The 21,589-nt window shown below is 42.1% G+C and overlaps 2 protein-coding genes across 4 annotated transcripts in view; both read right to left on the bottom strand.

Moving 5' to 3' along the window:
• Positions 1 to 21,589, bottom strand: part of TRIM44 (tripartite motif containing 44) — a 213,925-nt gene that overhangs the window by 54,789 nt on the left and 137,547 nt on the right. The window contains exon 5 of one of the 3 annotated variants that reach the window (XM_049889416.1): positions 20,889 to 21,585. The exons of the other annotated variants lie outside the window; for them this stretch is intronic. Within the exon in view, the coding sequence (XP_049745373.1) occupies positions 21,558 to 21,585 (28 nt within the window). The 3' untranslated portion in view covers positions 20,889 to 21,557. Of the gene's footprint in view, positions 1 to 20,888; positions 21,586 to 21,589 lie in introns of those variants that run through there. 3 annotated transcript variants of the gene reach the window in all.
• LOC126078719 (small nuclear ribonucleoprotein G-like) lies at positions 3,057 to 16,566 on the bottom strand. Its single transcript, XM_049889434.1, has one exon. It carries the CDS (start codon positions 14,431 to 14,433, stop codon positions 14,209 to 14,211), a length of 225 nt encoding a protein of 74 aa, XP_049745391.1. The 5' UTR covers positions 14,434 to 16,566; the 3' UTR covers positions 3,057 to 14,208.

The following is a 21,589-nucleotide window of genomic DNA, read 5'->3' as shown; positions in this document are numbered from 1 at the left end:
CTTTCCAGCACAGCAACAAGATATAAATAGATACTAATAAGTCAAATCAGGTTAAATGCTGAAAAAATTACAATTCATAATAGGGTTGCATTATATAAATGTTTGCACATGTAAAAGTCCTTTAATACACATGAATTTTAATTGCTGGATTCGCATGGAAAAATGCCAGCTCTGCCACTCTGCCTGTGTGACTTCGGGAAACTCTTCCCCTCTGGGGACCTCAATTTCATTGGCTATAAAATCAGACTAATAATTTTCTTGTAATAAAGGTTCACATGAGGTAATGTGTGTGAAGGGGCTTTGAAACTGGAAAGCATAATACTCTTTGTAAGTATTTAATGACTACTGTAACAGTCATCCCCAATAAAAATATGTTCAAGAAAGACTTGAGCTCACAGTTTGAAATACCAGCCTGAAGAACAATCCAGAAATACTGCATTCATGTTTTTCTTTACAATGGAGTCTATACGTTGGAGACATTTAATTTGCTCTTTGAGACCTTGTCTTTTTGATTAGTGTCACCTTCAGTCCTCATGGAAACCCTGGTGGTGTAGTGGTTAAGAGCTAGGTCTGCTAACCAAAAGGTTGGCAGTTCAAATCCACCAGGTGCTCCTTGGAAACCCTATGGGGCAGTTCTACTCTGTCCTATAGGGTCGCTATGAGTCAGAATTGACTTGATGGCAACTGGTTTGTTTTTTTTTGTTTCAGTCCTCATGGTATATTTTTTAGAGACAGAACAACAGTTAGTGAATTGTTTCAATCAGAAATCTAGATGCTCCAAGCTCCTGAATTAGGGTAGCCCTCTTTTTGAATGTATTTTCTGGGTAAACATGAAAACCAGATTAAACCAAGCACGTCATTGTGGATATGGAAAATCAATGTACTGTGGGCTGTGCTGTTTACAGTCTTACTACAAAAAATGGTTGCACTGTTTATACCTAGGAGTTCTGGTATCTCAAGCCATCACTGTGAGCTGCTCACTTCATGTTCGTTCATATAGCCCTCACAAAGGACAGTCATTGCGGGTTAAAAGCAACTAATGTCAGACCCCTGCTGGCCTAGTATGGCACTGCAAGGGGGAACACAGTTTCCAACTTCTAATAGGGGAGGCAGCTGAGAAGTCAAATCTTTGGTCTTGCCTCATTTTATATGTAGTTACCTGTATTCTTCAGAAAGTTTGAAGAAATGGGAGCGAGAAGAAAAGTTGAACTTAACTTACAATGGAGAACAATGGTTCTTGAGGGAGAACCAGAATCATAATCTCTCTATGGCGCAGTTTAAGGCTTAGATATGCCTGTCCCACAAGCCAACTCTTCATCGTTAACAGCATGTAGTGTAGCACGTTAAAAAAAAAAGCTGCCGAACAGACGCTGACTCATGGTGACCGTACGTGTATCAGAGTAAATTGTGCTCCATAGGATTTTCAATTGGCTGTTTTTTTTGGAAGATCACAAGGCCTTTCTTCTGAGGTGCCTGTGAGTGGACTTGAACCTGTATTCTTTCTGTTAGCAGACAAGCACTTAACTCTTTGCACCACACACTTTTTAATATGCTCTCAAATCATTGTAGGAGCCCTGGTATCAAAGTAGGTAAGTGCTCGGCAGCTCACCGTAAGGTCGGCAGTTGGAACCCACGAGCTGCTCTTTGGGCGAAAGATGTGGCAGTTTGCTTCCTAAAGATTTACAGACTTGGAAACGCTGTGGGGCAGTTTTACTTTGTCCTGTAGGGTCGCTATGAGTCAGAACAGACTGGAGAACAGTAGGGTTTGGGGTTTGGTCAAATCATTGTTGGTTGTATACTCTAACCTCTAGGGGGCGGAGAAGCTAACTCCAGAGCTTTTTGCTCTACCTCTATGGAGAAGGGACTATGAAGGGTCAAGGCCAAAATGGAGTGCTCAAGGATACATACAATGTAACATCATAATAGGGGTGGAGTCTGGGGATATGAGAACCTTCCAGAATTACAATTCTTTTTCTTCTTGTGGTCTGCACTGTCTCTTGGTTCTCTTCTTTCATGAAACTGAATAAAGTGGCATCTGCCCCTGTCAGGCAAAATGGGGTCTAGGGAAAAGGAGCACAAAATAGGCCAGGGAGAGCAAGAACAACCCAAGCAAAACAAGAACCTTGGATGAAAAGAGCAAAGCTCTTGTTTTGGGGGCGAGGGTATTGATTAACCTCCTCATTGGCAGAAATCAGACTTAGCGAGAATTATGAGTTCATTTTAGAAGACCAGAGGTAGAGGTGGCAAAATGGCGAGGGGCCCAGGCTCCACTCCCAGCCTAGTGTTTCTTGCTTTAGTGAACAGGTAAACCCCAGAGAGCAGCCCAAGGGCTCGGGATGGGGGAACTTGAAGGCAATGGGGAGGCATCCCACTTTCTGTGCTTCTTCCTCTCATACTGGAAAGCTCTAAGGAGGACTAACCCAGAACCCAGTGCCGTTGAATCAGGGCCTAACTCATGTCGCCAACCCTCCTGGCCCCATGACTTTAAAGATGGGGTTGTACCAGGAACCAGGGTATCATTTAGCTGAGCCCCTCCATTGCTTCCTCTTCAGTGCTTGTGCCTCTTCAGGATTTGGTTTGAATTATGCAAACCCACTTTTCCCACTAACACAAAATCATCTTATTAGCATCCCAGAAAATGTTCTGTGATTGCAAGAAGGAAAGCTACGATTGCCTTGGTGACTTTTGGAAGCTTTATTGCCTGGGCTGAGCGAGCAGTGAGAACCCCATCCTCAACTATCTGCAGAATATTCCTCTACATGGAAGTATCCTAAGGTACTTAGCCAGTTACCACTGATGGACATTTAGGTCATTACCGAGTTTTTTGCCATTAAAAGTAATGCTACAGTCCTTATGCAAAAAGCTTTGTATATGTGTAATGTTTCTTTTGGTTAGACAGATTTCTAGGAGTGGAATTGGATACCATCAAATTTCCCTTCAAAATGCCTGTTTTCATTCTTTACCGTATTTTATTATTTATATTTATAATAATGGTAATATTGATGTTTTATTGTAACAATAGTAATATTAAATAATAAATTATTTATTGAGGGCTTACTATGTGCCAGGTACTATATTAACCACTTCATATGAATTATCTGATTTGATTTTCTTATCCATCCAGTGTAGTAGGTTCTATTATTATTCCCATTTTAGAGGTGAGGAAATGGAGGCCAAGAGAGTTACTTGCTTGAAGTCAGTAAGTGTCAGACCCAGGCATTCTGACTCCAGAGTCCACGCTCCCATTGCTTCACTCAAAAGTGACCCCACCTTTATTTCAGGAAAAGAGAGCTTGGGTAAGAGACAGCCACTGGGCCTAGTGAATTTGGCTGCCTCTACTCAGGAAAGGAAGCCATTCTGAAGCTTAATGTTGGAAATATCATCATCTTGGGTCTTCTGTTAACAAATCTTTGGGTTTAGTGTTGATACAAGGACCCAAGGTCAAGTTCACAAGAGGATTTTACTCCAACCGTACCTATACAAGGAAACTCTGGTGGCGTAGTAGTTAAAAGCTATGGCTGCTAACCAAAAGGTCACAAGTTTGAATCTACCAGGTGCTCCTTGGAAACCCTATGGGGCAGTTCTACTCTGTCTTATAGGGTTGCTCTGGTCGGAATCGACTCGATGGCAAGGGGTTTGGTTTTTTTTGTTTGGTACCTACACAACCTCTTTTTAAAATACATAATTCATCAACCTTCCTCTCTCTTCTTCCTCTCATAGTAGAAAGCTCTAAGGAGGATTAACAACATTTACTTAACCTCTGCCAAACTAGTTGAAGGGAATTTGTTCCAATTAAATTAACTAGCCATCTTGGTATACTGTCATGTCAGGCTATGAGCATCATGAAATGGGATGATGGGTTGATTCAGTTCAGGGTATACTTGGTGCGCTGCATTCCTCAAAACAGAGTCACTCTACAGGAGTGAAACATCATTATGAGAATTGGGGACCACCGAGCAATAGCTTTTTCCAGGCGTATTTGTTGTCCACGAACTCCTTTGAGTGGTGCTCAGTTCTCTGTGGGAAAGAAAGAGAAGCAGGAGGCTGAGGAAAGGGGTGAAAAGGAGGAGGCGGAGGAAAGACAGCTGTTCCAGCAAGTGGGGATATTTATTCCTTACTATTGCTAAGTGCTCTTGCTACATTCCAGTGGATGTAATAATCTCCTAAGAAAATACCAGCTTTGTGTCTCTTTTTATTTGGAAGGGCATGAACTTTCTGTATGAGACAGCCGTGACCATGTGGGGGGTGTTTTGATCTGGGTGTCACATACACTTTCTATATAAGGAAGAGGGTCATAGCTAAATCACCAGCCTGAAGACACACACACACACACACACACACACACACACACACACACACACACACGACATAGGCTCGGTCTTGGGGGCATGCCAGTCTGTAAGGTGGGAGATGATGAAGCTTCACTAAAATTGTTATGAGGTGGAGAAGATTGTACCTCTCAGAACTCCTTTCATGGAGATAATTGTGTGGGTTTGGAAAGAATACTTTGAAAGCCATTTGGAAGTGGGCGCGGTGAGACCCCAAAAAGGGTAAGCTAGAATAACAACAGATGGTCATTAAATGATCTTCTAAAGAGGGATCAGGTTAATTAAGGTCAGGGCTTTGGTGTCTATGAGCATGGTGTGTAGGGAGGAACACAGCCTCCAGACCCCGCCCCCCCGGGCCACACACATACACCTGCTCCCATCATCTCCTCTAAAGAAGTGTTGATCTAATATTTAAAGAATATCAATTTGGAGGGGGTGCCAAGTCACTATTCTTCTTGATGTGCCACGTTTCCCTCTGGTGTTCTAAGTATGTGCATGCGCCCACAAACACAGCACACAGTGACACTGGCACTAGCCTTCCATCTCTCCCTGCCAGTACCACTGCCTGCCATACGGATGCTCCCAGGAGTGCACCTAAAGGTGCACTCTGAGGCCTCTGAGGCCTTATGGTAAGTGCCAGGGAAGGAATTTGAGAATGATCCATGATCAACACTGTAAAGAGTCCAGACACAATCTCCCATCTTCGATGATCTCACACCTGTTTCCCAGTCCAGAAAATGGGTGTAGCCATAGCACTCGGGTAAAGACATCTGCTCATGTGCAGAGCTTACCAAACACCTTCACCCTGGTGGTTGGTATATTGGTGTTGACAGAGACCTTAATCAAACAGTTTAGTGCCTCTACTTGTCACAACAGCAGCAACCTCAGAATGTAGCCAGGAAAGAACAGGGGATAGGAGGAGGCAGAAAGAGAGGCAGAGGGTTGTTGTTGTTACCTGTCATCCAGTTGGTTTAGCCTCATGGTGACCCTACGTACAACAGAATGAAACACTGTCTGATTCTGCTCCATCCTCAAAATCATTGTTATGTTGAGCCCACTGTTGCAGCCACTGTGTCAATCCATCTCGTTAAGGGTCTTCCTTGTTTTCTCTGACCCTCTACTTTACCAAGCATGATGTCCTTCTCCAGAGACTGATCCCTCTTGATAACATGTGCAAAGTATGTGAGATATAATCTCACCATCCTTGCTTCCAAGGAGCATTCTGGTTGTACTTCTTCCAAGACAGATATGTTCATTCTTTTGACAGTCCATGGTATATTCGATATTCTTTACCAGCATGACAATCAAAGGTTCCAGTTCTTCTTCAGTCTTCCTTATTCATTATCCAGCTTTCACATGCATGTGAGGTGATTGAAAACACCACAACTTGGGTCAGGCCCACCTTAGTCCTCAAGGTGACATCTTTGCTTTTTAACACTTTAAAAAGATTTTCTGCAGCACATTTGCCCTATGCAATGTGTCCTTTGATTTCTTGACTGCTGCTTCCATGAGTGTTGATTGTGAGTCCAACTTCAATCTTTTCTCCATTTATCATGATGTTGCTTATCGGTCCAATTGTGAGGATTTTTGTTTTATGTTGAGGTGTAATCCATACTGAAGACTGTAGTCTTTGATCTTCATCAGTAAGTGCTTCAAGTCCTCTTCACTTTCAGCAAGCAAGGTTGTGTCATCTGCATAACACAGCTTGTTAATGAGTCTTCCTCCAATCCTGATGCTCTGTTCTTCATATAGTCCAACTTCTCATATTATTTGCTCAGCATACAGACTGAATAAGTATGGTGAAAGGATACATCCCTGATGCACACCTTTCTTGACTTTAAAACATGCAGTATCCTCTTGTTCTATTTGAATGACTGACTCTTGATCCATGTACAGGTTCCTCATGAGTACAATTAAGTGTTCTGGAATTTCCATTCTTTACAATGTTATCCATAATTTATTATGATCCACACACTCAAATGCCTTTGCATGATCAATAAGACACAGGTAAACATCTTTCTGGTATTCTATGCTTTCAGCCAGGATCCATCTGACATCAACAATGATAACCCTCTTCTACGTCCTCTTCTGAATCCAGCTTGAACTTTGGCAGTTCCTTGTCGATGTACTGCTGCTTTTAAATGAACTTCAGCAAAATGTTACTTGCATGTGATATTAATGATATGGTTCGATAATTTCCACATTTGGTGGGATCACCTTTCTTGGGAATAGGCATAAATATGGATCCCTTCCAGTCGGTTGGCCAGGTAGCTGCCTTCCAAATTTCTTGACATACACGAGTGAGTACTTCCAGTGCTGCATCCATTTGTTGAAACATTTCAATTAGTATTCCATCAATTCCTGGAGCCTTGTTTTTCACCAATGGCTTTAGTGCAGGTTGGACTTCTTCCTTCAGTACCATTGGTTCCTGCTCATATGGTACCTCCTGATATGGTTGAATGTCGGCCAATTCTTTTTGGTATAGCGACTCTGTGTGTTACTTCCATCTTCTTTGATGTTTCCTGTGTCGTTTAGTATTTTCCCCATAGAATCCTTCAATATTTCAACTCAAGGCTTGAATTTTTCCTTCAGTCCTTTCAGCTTGAGAAATGCACAGCCTATTCTTGCCTTTTGATTTTCCATCTCCAGGTCTTTGGACACGTCCTTATAATACTTTACTTTGTCTTCTTGAGCCACCCTTTGAAATCTTCTGTTCAGCTCTTTTCTTCATCATTTCTTCCTTTCGCTTTAGCTAGTAGATGTTCAAGATCAAGTTTCAGAATGTCTTCTGACATCCATTTTGGTCTTCTCTTTCTTTACTGTCTTTTTAATGATCTCTTGCTTTCTTCGTGTATGATGTCCTTGATGTCATTCCCTAACTCCTCTGGTCTTTGGTCATTAGTGTTCAATGAGTCAAATCTATTCTTGAGATGGTGTCTAAATTCAGGTGGGATGTACTCAAGGTGGTACTTTGGCTCTTGTTGACTTGTTCTAATTTTCTTCAGTTTCAACTTCAACTAGCATTTGAGCAATTGACAGTCTGTTCCGCATTCAGCCCCTGGCCTTGTTCTGACTGATGATATTGAGCTTTTCCATCGTCTCTTCCCACAGATGTAGTCGATTTGATTCCTGTGTATTCTTCTGGTGAGGTCCACGTGTATAGTCGCCATTTATGTTGGTAAAAAAGGTATTTGCAATGAGTAAGTTGTTGGTGTTGCAAAATTCTATCACGCAATCTCCAGAATCGTTTCTATCACCAAGACCATATTTTCTACTACCGATCCTTCTGCTTTGTCTCCAACTTTTGCATTGCAGTCTCTAGGAATTATCAATGCATCCTGATTGCATGTTCCATCAATTTCAGACTGCAGAAGTTGGTAAGAATCTTCAATTTCTTCATCTTTAGCCTTTGTGGTTGGTGGGTAATTTGAATAATAGTCACATTAACCAGTCTTCCTTGTAGGCATATGGATATATATTATCCTATCACTAACAGTGTTGTACTTCAGGATAGATCTTGAAATACTCTTCTTGATGGTGAATGCAATGCCATTCCTCTTCAAATTGTCGTTCCCAGCATAGTAGACCGTAGGATTTCTGATTCAAAAAGCCTAATACCAGTCTATTTCAGCTCACTAATGCCTAGGATATCAATGTTTATGTGCTCCATTTCACTTCTGCCAACTTCCAATTTTCCTGAATTCATACTTCGTACATTCCATGTTCCAATTATTAATGGATGTTTGCCACTGTTTCTTCCGATTTTGCCACATCAGGAAATGAAGGACCCGAAAGCTTGATTCCATCCCCGTCATCAAGGTTGAATCTATTTTGAGGAGGTAGCTTTTCCCCAGTCGTCTTTTGAGTGCCTTCCAACCTGAGGAGCTCATCTTACAGCACTATATCAAACAGTGTTCCACTGCTATTCATAAAATTTTCACTGGCTAAATCTTTTCAGAAGTAGGTTACTGGGTCCTTTTTCCTAGTCTGTCTTAGTCTGGAAGCTCATCTGAAACCTGTCTGCCATGGGTGACCCTACTGGTATTTGAATACCGGTGGCATAGCTTCCAGCATCGCAGCAACACGCCAGCCCCCACGGAACGACAAAGTGACAAACACACGGGGGGAAGAAGCTGTTGGTCTTGTAAAATTCTATCAGGCGATCTCCAGCATCATTTCTATCACCAAGTCCATGTTTTCCAACCACCGATCCTTCCTTGTTTCCAACTTTCGCATTCCAATCACCAGTAATTATCAATGTGGTCTGATTGCATGTTTGATCAATTTCAGACAGAAGTTGGTAAAAATCTTCAATTTCTTCATCTTTGACCTTAGTGGTATTAACCAGGAGAAGAAGAGAGAAGGAAAAATCATAGCTTGTCAGAGCAAGCACCCAACTCTGTGAGCCAGGGCTGCTCCTCCTTCCTCTTGCTTCTCCACAGTAACTGTGCCAATAGGTACAACCCCGCGTTCCAGATGGTGCTACCCTGACAGGAAAGGATGCCTAGTTGCACTTGTGCTGAACGTAATGTCTATGCAGGTCCTGGAACTGAGAACTGCAGTCTTTCAGATGCTGCCCTTTAGTATCAAAGGAGGGACCTTGGAATGTCTCCCAGAATGTTCCAATGTGGGCTTTTGAGTCACTAAACAGCCTTTCTCTTCTGGGAGACAGTGGCCAAATTTGGATCAGAACTTGGGTTTCCTAGAAAGCCATATTACCTTGGTCAAATCATTTCATCTCTTTGGCCTATTTTCTCATCAGTAAATGAGGTTGAGTTGGACTCATCTCTAAGTCAGTTTTCCCTAAAATTATTTACATGAACAGCAGAGAACCATGCCCTATTTCCCTTTTGAAGCTCCACAGTGCACATGAACATGAAAGCTCCGAGAAGTCCTGCAGGTAAGAAACTTGTTCAACTTTGCTTAGCCTACTGTTTCACTTCCCAATTTAGCTGACTGCAGTGTATTTTTTCATGGCTGTATACCTTTGGAGAAATGCTGCTCTCCATAAAGTCTACATATGAGTCCAGTTCTCTTGGCATATCCCAAGACACAAACACACTCACATACATACACGTGTATGCACACACACACATGCAGATGTGCACACACAGAGGAAAAAGAAGAGGTGCAACTCTTAAGGGAAGTATCTTCACAGTCTGACACTCCTTTGCTAAGATCTTAGAATGTTAGAGCTGGAAGACAATCAAGAGATCCTCCAGTCTGGTCAACTGCACCCCTCGTTTTAGGGTATTTAGAGAGGGAACATGATCTGCCAAATGTTGCACAGCAGGATGGGAGCTGGGTTTCTGGTTTCTTCTGCTAGTATACCTTTTCAGCACACCTCATTGCTTCCCTCTTCTCCTATGGACAGTAGATGCCTTTTGGTGTGACCATCTGCCTTGGACATTCACGTTGGGGTAGATGTAGCCAAAGGTGTCTTCCAGTTTTCTGCATCAAGCTATAATATCCAGGGTAATTTTCGATACAAATGCTATCAAGGTGTCAGTCAGTGTACAAATATTTTTTGAGCATCTACTCTGTGGGAGGCAGTTTTGTTAGCACTGGCAATGCAGCAGCAAACAATATAACTTTCAAAGGGTTACAGACATTAACCACATGAACAAATAAATACACATGATAATTTAAGGCACTTATAATTGATTTTTTAAAAAGTGAGATTTGGTGATGTGGTGGGCAGAACTATGAAGTAGCCTTGGGGAGGATAATAGAGGCTGAGCAGATAAGCTTGGTGTGGGGAAAAATAGACAGGCTCCATCTACTATGTCCCCAACAGGACTCCACTGTGATGAGTGATTGTCACTACAATAAATAGTAATCATAAGTTACCATTTATTAAGTGCTCATTCTGTGTCAGGCACTGTACTAAGACCTGTAGATCCATCTGCTCATTTAATTCCTCACAGTGAAAGAGCCAGTACTAGAACCAAGTCTATCTGCTTCAAAACCCAGCCTCAGGAACAAACTCACTCCATTTTCCAAAGACAGAAGGCCCCACATTGCTCTTTTCCCTGGAGATGCAACATAGGGGTTAAGTGGTTCATAATGTTAACAGTTTTCCTCTAACAATTTCATCTAAATTTTATTTTTCACTTCATTCCACTACTCTGAGGTCTACCCTCCAGAGACCATCCCCTTCCCCAATGACACACACAAAATCAATTACATTGTATTATCTGATGCCAGTTGTGTTTATGCCTCAAAAGGAAGAAAAGTGTTTTTTATGAGTGGAGATTTTGTTTTTCCATTCCACTCCTTCCCGGGGTGGGGAAGGGAGGCAGAACACCTTTTCTGAAGGTAGACATTGTGTGTGGTTTTGGAGCTGAGTTGGCGAGAGGATACACCCCGCACCTTATTTATTTTCCCTTCTGTGGAAAGGTCTTGGCTGTTTTTCCTCCCAAATTGAATTCTCTTACTCTTGAAGGATGACCCAAGCAGAGAAATTTCCCAAACATCTGAAATCTGAGAAACTGTGCCTGGAATCCATGAAACTCTATGGTTTCCAGATGGGAGAGACCAGAAGAAAAGGAGGAGGAGTAGAGAAAGAAGGGTGGAAGGACAAAAGGCAGGGGGAAGCCTGAACTTTAGATCACTTCTGACTAACTTGTGAATGAAGCCAGGTCTTTTATTTGTTCTCTGAGTCTGCTATTTGACAATGTTCCAGGCCTGAAGATACGCAGCACATGGATGTGTCCTTGTGAAACTGTTCAGTGATTGTTAGGAAGTATGTCATTGTGAAGTTGTCTTTTCTGAGGGCAGAGACTGACCTCAGTACTCAGTAGCACAATGTAAAAGGAAGCCCATGGCTTGGCTATCAGGAGGGGCATAAACACTCCAGATGGATAGTCTAACCATCCCAGAAATGGCAAAAGACCAGACACTCCTAAAAATTTGGCTTTTCTACACTACTAAGCATATGTAGTGTGGACCTTGGGTGACCTAACTCTTCCTCCATATATTTTGTCCTCATGCTAGAGGTGGGGAATTGGGCTTACCAGGCAACTTTTCTTTGAGTAAATAGTAAGTATAGTTTGGCCACAAGTGGGCTAGGTGTGGTCTCAGAAGGAATGTCATTGTTTGATCAGAGAGGCCTGTATCTTCTACAGAAAATATGACAGTCTGGGAAAACAGATCAGAACTCACCTGTTAGCAAATGGGAAATTGGTTTAAGTGCTGAGAAACACCCATTTTTATTGTTATCAGTGGTTTCTTTATCATCCTCACCTACAACTGGCCTACTGACTTCCCCTATCTCCACCACCTAGTCAAAAGGCAATCTTGTTCCTGTCATAGTTTTTCCACTTGGAATAGGCTGAATTTGATACTAGGATATATATCCACCCAACTGGGTCCAAAAAGTCCCATAAACCAGAGTGTGTGGAGAGAAACCAAATCCAGAAAAGTTACTTCCAAGTGAACCCTCCAATCTCCAGATGTCTTAATAAAAATGGTCAGGCAGCAAACGATCACCCTCCAGCCAGAGTGCCACACTTGGACTCAATGTTTTCAAAAGCCAAGCAAAGCATTCAACCTCTTCTTAACTCGATCTCCTAGCCTGGGACTGTAAATGTTTGACTACACTCCAGCTTGGAGGAGAAAGCAAGCAGAGGTGAACGGATTATAATGACATCGCTTCACAGACCACTCACGTCGGGTAAGGAATGCAGGAACACTGCCTACCTCTTGAAGCTGAGCAGTGCTCAGAATTTATGAACTTCTGACTATGATGTGAATCTAGCATCTGAGCCAGACATTTTCAATGGGTAAATGGTGGACAATTTCACTCTCCCATTCCCCTCTTTTTCCTATTGCCAATTGTACTGTTCAGAAGTGAATTATGAGTTAATTCCTTCTGCTGTTAAGCGTGCCACAAAATGTTGGTCACAATGCAGTCAAAAAAAAAAATTTAGGAAAGAAATATAAAAAGAGAAGTAAATAGTGCTGTAGCAAATAACAAACACCATCACCACCAGCAAAAGATGGATGGGCATGAAAAAATCCTTGCTGTGGGAAGACAGTGGCCTGTATACCAAATGGAATGCATTTGATGAACTTAGATCATTTCTATATATAATTGATGTGGCCTTTGGGCTTTTACAACCACGCAGTGTTGAAAGCAGTGCATCATGGGAAAAAAGATAGCTCCAGTCACATGCTTCTTGGATTATCTTAGGGTCATCAGGCCAAGTTACCACAAAGTGCTCAATGATCCAGGGAAATGAATCGTGTCTTCCTTCATTCCAGGGCTTAATATATGCATTACATCACTATTAGAAGCAAGCAACTCTTTGGTTGATGACTCCAACATGGATTGAGGTCAAAAGTGGCCCTGGAGACCCAATTCCCTAGTGAGGAATTGCTATACAACTACACATGTCCTTTGCTTCTGAATTCTTTCTTCTCCTAGCAACAACTAAACACCAGCTTGCCAGGCTAGTATTGTGTCTACATAAGGTTTATTCTTCCTGCAGCGAAGAGTTGGAGAAACACAAGGGAGAATCTAATATTAGAGCTTAAATTGTGTTACACCCAAACTTGTGGTGAGGGTCTGGTTTCTTTTTTACCATACTCCAATTCTGTTATGACTAATGCCTGAAATAACTGGGCAGTCGACGGGGACTTAGAGATAACAGGGATGCTTAAGTGATTTTTATAAGTAGCAGTATTTGTTGGTTATTAGTTGTATTCATCACACTGGAAACTTGGCACTTCCATTGTTCATGCCATTATGTGCAAAGAATTGTAGCATGAAAGTCACTTATAAAGCTGTGGGGGCAAAAAAAAAACCTCTCCAAACACAAGAGGCTCATGGAACAATAAAATCTTAGCTAGAGGGGTGTATTGTTTTGTTTAGCCAGATGTTCTAGATAGTTACTAAGGGTTATTCCTTCTAACCACTAAGAGTTTATTACCATTTATGATACAAATATTTCTAAAACATTTGCAATACACAATCTTGCCTTATTCTGACTGTAATTTTGTTTCTTCATGTGTGATGTTTGGGGTCATCATTTTGATTATAGTTATATTGTCCTATCACACAGTGAGGCTCTTAGCGTTGACTGAGGTGTGCATAGAGCTGTTTTGGGCACTAAATGCCTCCTTAAAACAGTGCTTTTTGGGCTTTTCAGCCCACTTAAAATTTTGTCTTTTTTTCCTTCTTGACCTTAGTTTCCTGTAGAAGTCTTTTTTCCTCCTTAAAATCAATCTACTGTAGGCTTAGAAACCAGGCAACCAAACATCTACCATTTTTTGTGAAGAATAAATAGGTTTTGAGGGGGTGCTTGCTGGGTAAAGTGCGTGGCGTTTCTCTGATGTGTTTCCTTCATAGTATTTATTTCAGCTGATCGGAAACTTTACTTGCGTACTTCCTAGTTTCCAGTCCATTTGGAATGGGTTGAGCAGTTGCTGTTGTTGTTAGGTGCTGTGCAGTCTGTTCTGACTCACAGCGACCCTACAGACAACAGAAGCACTGCCTGGTCTCGCGTCATCCTCACAATCATTGCTGTTTGAGCCCATTGTTGTAGCCATTGTGGGCTGAGTGGAGGTTCCAGATTTTTCCAGTTCTAGCTCAGGTACTCATCGTCGAACCACATGTTTGGATTTCAGGTTTAGGCTATATAGACAGGTGAAGCTGTCAGGTGGCTGAGCCCTAGGTAAACGAGTTGCTACTGAATCCCTAAAATGGTCTGAAACTTGTGGGCCATTTTTTTGTTTCATTTTTTTGGCTATTACAAAAGTTCATTTAACAAAAAAATTTAATATGAATATATGAGGCCTGATTTTTACATCATAGTAAAACAGGCCCTTTGGAGAAGGGACACATGGAAATGAATGATAACTGGTGAACAGCCATTACTTATACTTGTTCCAAGGCTTCCAACATGTTACTATTTCCTTGTGTTACCACCATTCCAATTTCCTTCTTTTGTCCACTAGTTGCCACCTCCACACATTTATCTTTCACAAGATTCATAAAGGGACCAAGTCCCCACAATATTCCTTGGGCATGTCTGCCACCATTTAACTTCAATAACTTTTCATCCATAATTTTTTTCAACTTGGGCAGGTGAGCTTTGCTCATTGTGTCTTCTTGGAGAGTTCAAGCTGTCTTGAAACAGAATTTGCAGCCTCCCTCATGCTCTCGTGGTCAGCGGGTGTTTTTGCGGCTGACCAGTTGTGGGCCATTTTAGTAAGGCAAATGGTCTGCTCTGTCCATGATGGCTACACTCAGTAAATGAACTTGAAAACACGCAAGCTCCTTTTATAGTCCCTTTCCAAGAATATGAAGCTGGCCTAACATCAAGCTGTCAGAGGCGCCTTCAAAATGTTTAATTAAATTACAGACTCAGTGTCAAAGCTGGCTAACTTTTGAGGTTCTGAGACCATAGCAAAAGAAGCCATGTCTTTGCCTCTACTGCTGATTTCATTCTTTATAGCCTTGGAATAAAGGAGATAAAGCAAGTCTAATAGTCCCCTCCCTCTAAAAAGTACAATTTCAGGCGAGAAGAGGATTTCACAGGTATCCTTAGCCTTCTTTTCCTCACTGTACACTATACTTCCTATACTGTACAAAACAAGTCCTACCAAAGGGCAAATTCCTTTGCCCAGGGCCACACTGTTGGAGGTGAGGTTGTTTACCAGTGTATGGTGGAAGCAATGTAGCTCAGAGAGATGAAGAGTAGGGGTTTTGAAAAGCACTAGTCCTCCATTTAAACCCTGGCTTCCTACTTATTAGGGTATGACCTTGGACATGATACTTGACATCTGTTTCCTGAGAAATAAAATGGGGGATAATAATATTAGTCCTGTGAGAATAAGAGAATTAAAAATAAGTAACTAGGATACCGCATGGCCCAGGGAAGGAACTCACTAAATGGTAGTTATTATTGTTAACAAGGGGGATGATTTAAGCCTGGAGATTGCAATATTTAACAAGGACACACTCAATACAGCCAGGTATTGGCTATTGGCTTCAAGCAGTCTTTTGTTTTTCTTTTCTTTTTTGTGACATCTTTATTAACACAGGAAGCCTGACTTTCTGTTGGGTGTATCTAACTTTGGAGTCTTGTTAAAGCCAGGAGACAGTCCAGACAGGTTGCAATTGCAACCTCTTACAATTGTAAAGGAAATGGGTCTGTTTATCTGCAAGTTGGGCCAAGCAAGGATCAATGAAACAAAATAAAAGAGTTTTCACAGGGAAAGATATAAAATGAGAAAAGGCTGGGGGCAATGGGATGTGGTGGTGAGATGCTGGCATTTACTAAGTGGGGAAGAAAACCTCCAAACACATTGTGGTTTAGTAAAACACTGAGACTCCCAAGTGCTAGAGTGCTTGGTAGTCCCATCCCACCAGGAAGAGGTAGTGCCCTCTGCAATGGGGGAGGGAGGAAGGAGGGGCTAATGACTGCCACAGGAGACAGACAGTCTGCTTGCTGTCTTGGGCATGACACCAGCCTGACCTTGAGTGACTCATCTCCCTATCTTGGACAATTTTCCCAAAGTGAACAAAGTCCCAAGCTAACGGGTCTAATGAAGTCAAATGTGTTAAAAGGAAACAAATTGGCAGCCCTTCCAGACACACCTGCTGACGGGTTTTAGCAGGATTTTTAAAAAATTGAATTGGAAGGCCTTTAAGGCAAGGCTTGCACTTTCTCATTCACACGGTATCTACCATCATGGGTCTGTACATTTGGCTCCTGAAGGCCTGTGAGTATATGACCCCTGGTTTCAATGCAGCCTCTGCTCCTAATATTAAAAACAGATTGGAATTGCTTAATTTACAACTTAATTCTACCTCTTCACCAATTATATGGTTAATCCAAGTTATAAAACTTTAACGTTACTTAAAAATATCATATAGAACCAAGTATTCTTTCAGTTATGACTCACTTTGCTCAGAAAATTTAACCTAGGAATGATGTGTTTTATTTTGAGGACAAAACTTGCTCTAAATAATAATAATTTTAAGTCTGTCCTCTTGCCACTTCCCAGAGATTTCCTAAGGCACTCCAGGGAAGTCAGGAGGAGTAAATTAGACTCCCCTATCTAATACACCATCACCTCCAGCATTACCACAGTCAAGTATGCAGAGCATCATGAATATTTACACATAACAGGGTCCTTTGTGCACAACTCTGAGAGACAAATGGCATTTCCAGTAATAGTTTATTGATTTCCAAATGCACAGGGGCACTGAGTCTGAACATTCGGGGATAGAGGTAAATCTCTTTTACAAAATAATTTACAGTACGAAAATGATATACTGAAACGTTAACTCAAACGTGTAATTCCCTTGAAAGACTGTGTGTTCCCTTGTTTAACCTAAAGAGTGGAAGGGAAGATCACTAAGGAGGGAATGTGACTGCACAGGAAACAGGCAGAGGACTATGGATTCATTGGTTTTCTGCCCATGCAGCTCAGTCTATCACGGTGGAGACTGTCAAGTGTAAATTTGCTGTCCCACAAAGTTATATTAAGCCCACCATGGGCTCAGTGGCTTTTTGCACCAGTGTGCACACAAACGTCTTCATTTATTTTCCTTTTCCTGCTAGGGCCCTTTTTCTGGCTTTGGTTTATTCTTGTTGTTGTTCTACTGTTTCCAGTGTCTTCTCAGTTCCAAATGATAGTACTTTACCAGGCAGGTGCTCAGAGGGTAGGAACCACCTGGGTCTTATGGATCTTAGAATGGGGTTTCAAAAAACCGCTGGGTGAAGGCAATATTAATGGAGTCTGAGGCCTCCCCATGGGCCTTCTTTTCTCTTACGGCTGGGCTGCAGTCGATCCATAATGAGGTTTTATTTTAAAAGAAAAATCAGGACGGGCTTGGCACGCAGTAAACACACAACCAATTTCCTTATCAAAAAGCATGTATACGACAGCCATTAGGGACTAAGCACTGGGCTAGGTGCTGCTGTGGACACTGACTGAATAAATGGAGGGATATGGACCAAGATCTGTCCTTTATCTAATGGGTAAAGCTTCCCCCTTGCCCTCCTGACACTGATATAATTAATTACCTTTCCACCCTCAAATCCTCAAACCGTGCTCAGAACTTGCAGGTGAATACTGATTTGGCAGAAATACATTTAAAGAACCAAAGGAACCTTACAGGCCACCCAGTTTACTCGTCTCTCCACTTTTTACAGCTTAGAAGACTGAGGTCCAGAGGGGCCAGGCCGTTTGTCAATGTGGTCCCAGTCAGCCCTAAAACCCAGGTCTTCAGGTTACCAGGCTTTCCACTGTACCACTTAACTCTGTACGCTTCCCATCATAGCCTTAATGTGGTGCTTTCCCAGAGGTACCATTTTTGACGGGATCAAAACTCTCCTCTGGTTTAAGTCAAAGGCACAAAGCCCTGAGTGTGGAATTCCAGGTATCAGCAGGAGAGTATTTTCTAGGTGGGGAAAGAAGAATTCCTAGGCCCTGCCACTACAACAAGGTAGTGGATTCTGGAGCTGTGCCCACAGGCCAGACTGGAGCGGTCAGACTCTCAGGTCACCAAAATGGCTCCGTATCCAAATCAGACATCTTGCAGTAGGTAGGTCTGGAGTGCAATCTCTCTCAGGCTGTCACCTTGGCTCAATGTTTTAGGAACTGACAACCTTTGCCAGGGAGTTGCTCTTCTTGTAAGCAAGCAGCTAAGCTCCAGTTATCTGGTGACACTTGTAATCAGGACTGGCAGTAACCTTTGCAGTGGTGTGCAAGAAAATGAAGTGGATGCTCTAAGTTTCCCATAGTTCTTAAATGGTGTGTGTGAGTGAGATAGCACACATATACATATCTATCTATATATGTCTCACTCTCTCTCTGTACATATATAAATAAAACCAGGTATTGGCAGGAGAGTTCAGAGTCACTGGACTTCGAATCGACATCCTCACAGAGTACAGAACGGGCTAGGTATACTAAGATAATGAGTATTTCCTTTTCTGCAGCAGTGTAACAGCAGGCATTTTCAAATAAAGTCAGAGTGGACAATAGAACACCTTTCACTTTTACTATTTCCGAAAAGTTCTGTACTCTTGAAGGCGTAGAAACATTTATGGAAGATAACACCAAAAAGGAATGGCTCCCCAAACTCCTGGAGTGGGCTCAAGTTTGCAATGTGTACTAAAAGCATCTGCTAAAAAAGTGGAGGAATAAGGCCACCTTGACGACATTCCTGAACCAAACTACAGCCATTACACGTTATTGGAAAAAAGAATTCAGAAGGTAGGATGGCCAGATGACAGGGGGGAACCTGAGCCTTTCCTCCTTTTGTGTTTTTAGATCATTCCAGTAAAAAAAAGGCGCACAGTGTGGTACAAAGGTCCTGCCCCCACAGTTAGGGAGAGCTGAGTTCAAAATCTATTACCTAGCTATGTAACTTGAGGGAAGGGACTCTTCTACTTTGCATCTGTTTTACTATCTGAGAAACGGGTGCATAGGACAGGGCCTGGTTCATAGCAGGTCCTCAATATACTTCCCTTATCTGAACTGAGACTCCAAGCATGGCTTAGAATTGCCCCAGATTTAATGATATCAAATCAAAGGACAAACTCTTCTCGGCCTACAGACAGCCAACATTTGGAAGGCAGCCAAGGACCACTGTGAGTACCGATTCATTCTGGAGACATTCATTATCTGCCGGGGATTTTTGCAGCCTGCAGCCAGTCAGGACACAACTCTGAGTGCTCTAACTTGTACTGACCTGGCAGGAAGGAAGCCTCACGTGCTGAGTTTAAGGCAGAGCAGCATGCTGCAGCTCTGGGGGAAGCTGGTGCCACTACAGGGAGCCTCCGAGTTCTTACACTGATAAATGCTGCCGGCAGGAACTTAGAAGCCTGGGCAGAAGCTGCTGTGCTGTGTTTAATGCTTCCCTGGTTAAAGTTTTATCAGGTGCTGAAGACAGCAGGAGCCCATAAAGCAAATCTGAAATCTTTTCTACCTAAAAGCAAAAGTGCTTTCCTTGAGGATTACAGATACGATAATTTACTGAGACAGGCTGGCACATATTTTTATATTTCTGCTCACATCCACTGCATAAATGCTTGACTTCCCAAATACTGATTTAAGGTAATAACATATGATCAGGTATGGAGGAATCAATAATCTGTTCATTGCTAAGATAAGGCTACTATTTGGAAACTAAACACTAATTATTGGAGAAACGCAGCACAAGTTTCCAAATCCCAAAGTCTTCTTAATCTTCTGATGCCTTAACGATGCCTTAACTCTTTCAAAAGCGGCCTTTGGTCCTTCTTTTAGATTAGTTTTGTTGCATATGGTTGGGGTTGTAATTGGTGATATGCCAAATTCTCCAGTCTCTGCAGATAGGTAAAGCACCAAGATTGTCTTAGCCATTTCTGGCCACCACCATTTCAGAGAAAAACACTTAAAAAAAAAAAACAAAACAAAAAACAGCCTATACTCCCAGCCCCACATCTTCTATTTATTTAGTCAGCTGGGGTAATCCTAACCTAGAAACATACATGCCTGGTAGCTACCTGGCCTGAAGGGATAAATCATTTCACAGCACACACAGGACTGAACAACGGCATAAACAGGACTCCTACAGTAAGCAAGTATTGTTTCTGCCTCAAAGCCATCCTGCACACACACAAATTGGCTGGCCCTAAAGCTTTCTGATAGGTACACAGGTCAAAAAAGGGCAGGCAGGAAGAGGAGGATTTCCCCTCTAGAGGTTCCTTTGGTTCTGCCTTTGGGGCACTGGATGGCTAGGCACTGGGGTAGCAGCAACCCCAAAGCCAAAACATGGTTCCACGTGCACTTCTCCAAAGTGAACATCAAAATACCACTAAAGGCAGAGGAGGGAGAACACATACTTTCATTTGAAAACAAGAATTACCTCTGAGGTCTCCATTTTTTTCTTAACGGTTCATGTGTGTACATTCTATTTCATAATGTAATTGTCTGTTTCATATAAAAAATAACATTGTCCCCTTACTCCAAACCTCTTGTTGACTAAGAAGATGCAAGTTTTTTTTTAGCTTGTAGTTTTGTATTCGCCTAGCACATCACTGCTTACTTGGGGGTGAGAGGCTTGCTTGTAAGAAAATGTAATTTGGGAATGGGGAGAGGTGAACAAGTCCAACCATGGGTCTGTCTCTACTCACATCTTGTAAGAGGAAGAGAACCAAGGTGGGGGGTAGGAGCCGATCCCAAGGTCTGTGGGTGGGAATGCTATGAGAAGAAGGTTCCCGCTGGAGTATAAGGATGGTACACCTGCTGGCCATCTGCTGGGCAATGGAGCTCAATTCAGCACCACGAAGTGGCAAGAATTCTCCCTACATTGCATTTAAGCCAAATTAGGCTAAGCAGGGAGGCCAAAAACCTACACTGAAAATTCCCATTTGGTAATATATGTTCCAGTCTTTTATGGTGGGAGAAGACCCATAAAACTTGCAGAATTCACGCAAATAATTCAGCTTACATCATACCTTTAGTGACTGTTTAGAAACTCAGGCAATTTGTCTTGAAAATAGTTAATTCAACTTTTAATCAGATCTTTGTCTTTGGTCTTTTTTTTTTTTTTTTAAGGTTATTTCCTTTCTATCTCCTCATTTTTTTCATCTCCACAGTACTGAATTACGAATCTCAAGTCCTACATAAGCTCACATACTAAAAATATTTCCATGTATTTCTAGCACTTAATTCTTTCCTTCACTCTATTTTCAAGCCATCCATCCTAATTCATGTCACCACATTTTCAGGAATTTAGAATTGGACTTCTAGAGACTATCTATATGAGTCAATTCAGCCTCACGTTGCCCTCGTTTGTTTCATGCTTCGATACGAACCAACTGGGGTTTTTATTAGCAGGTAGGGAAAATTACGACTGTCCCTCAAGATTATCCCAGATCCTTCCTAATAAAGCAATACTGTTTGGTTGTACACTATTACAGAGGCTGCCTTTCCTGAGTCCATTCAAAGCAGCCATTGAAGGATTACCTGAAGGATCCTTCTTCATTGCTCCTGACTGATCAAAGCGGCAATTTTCCTTGACCTACTACAACCGAGAAAGAGAAGCTGTACAGTCAGTCAGTAAGCATGAGAACTGGTCGTCCCTTGGAAAGAATTTGGGGACATATCCGATGAAAGTACGTTTGTTGCTGGGCAACTTTCACAGAAATCAGAAGCCGTTACATACACGCTGTCACAGACACACAAGGGGGAGGGATGATTTCCCACTGGTGATGCAGGCCTTCATGTGTCCTCTTCTTCACTGGCACCACTGC

Source organism: Elephas maximus, chromosome 7 (assembly GCF_024166365.1).
Source record: "Elephas maximus indicus isolate mEleMax1 chromosome 7, mEleMax1 primary haplotype, whole genome shotgun sequence".
NCBI classification, from domain to species: Eukaryota; Metazoa; Chordata; class Mammalia; order Proboscidea; family Elephantidae; genus Elephas; species Elephas maximus.
The sequence above is the reverse complement of the archived record's forward strand: the minus strand, read 5'-3'. Positions and strand labels throughout refer to the sequence as shown.

Excerpts from the sequence above, each read along its gene's own strand:
- LOC126078719 (XM_049889434.1), bottom strand. The coding sequence starts at position 14,433 with ATGAGCAAAGCTCACCTGCCCAAGTTGAAAAAAATTATGGATGAAAAG.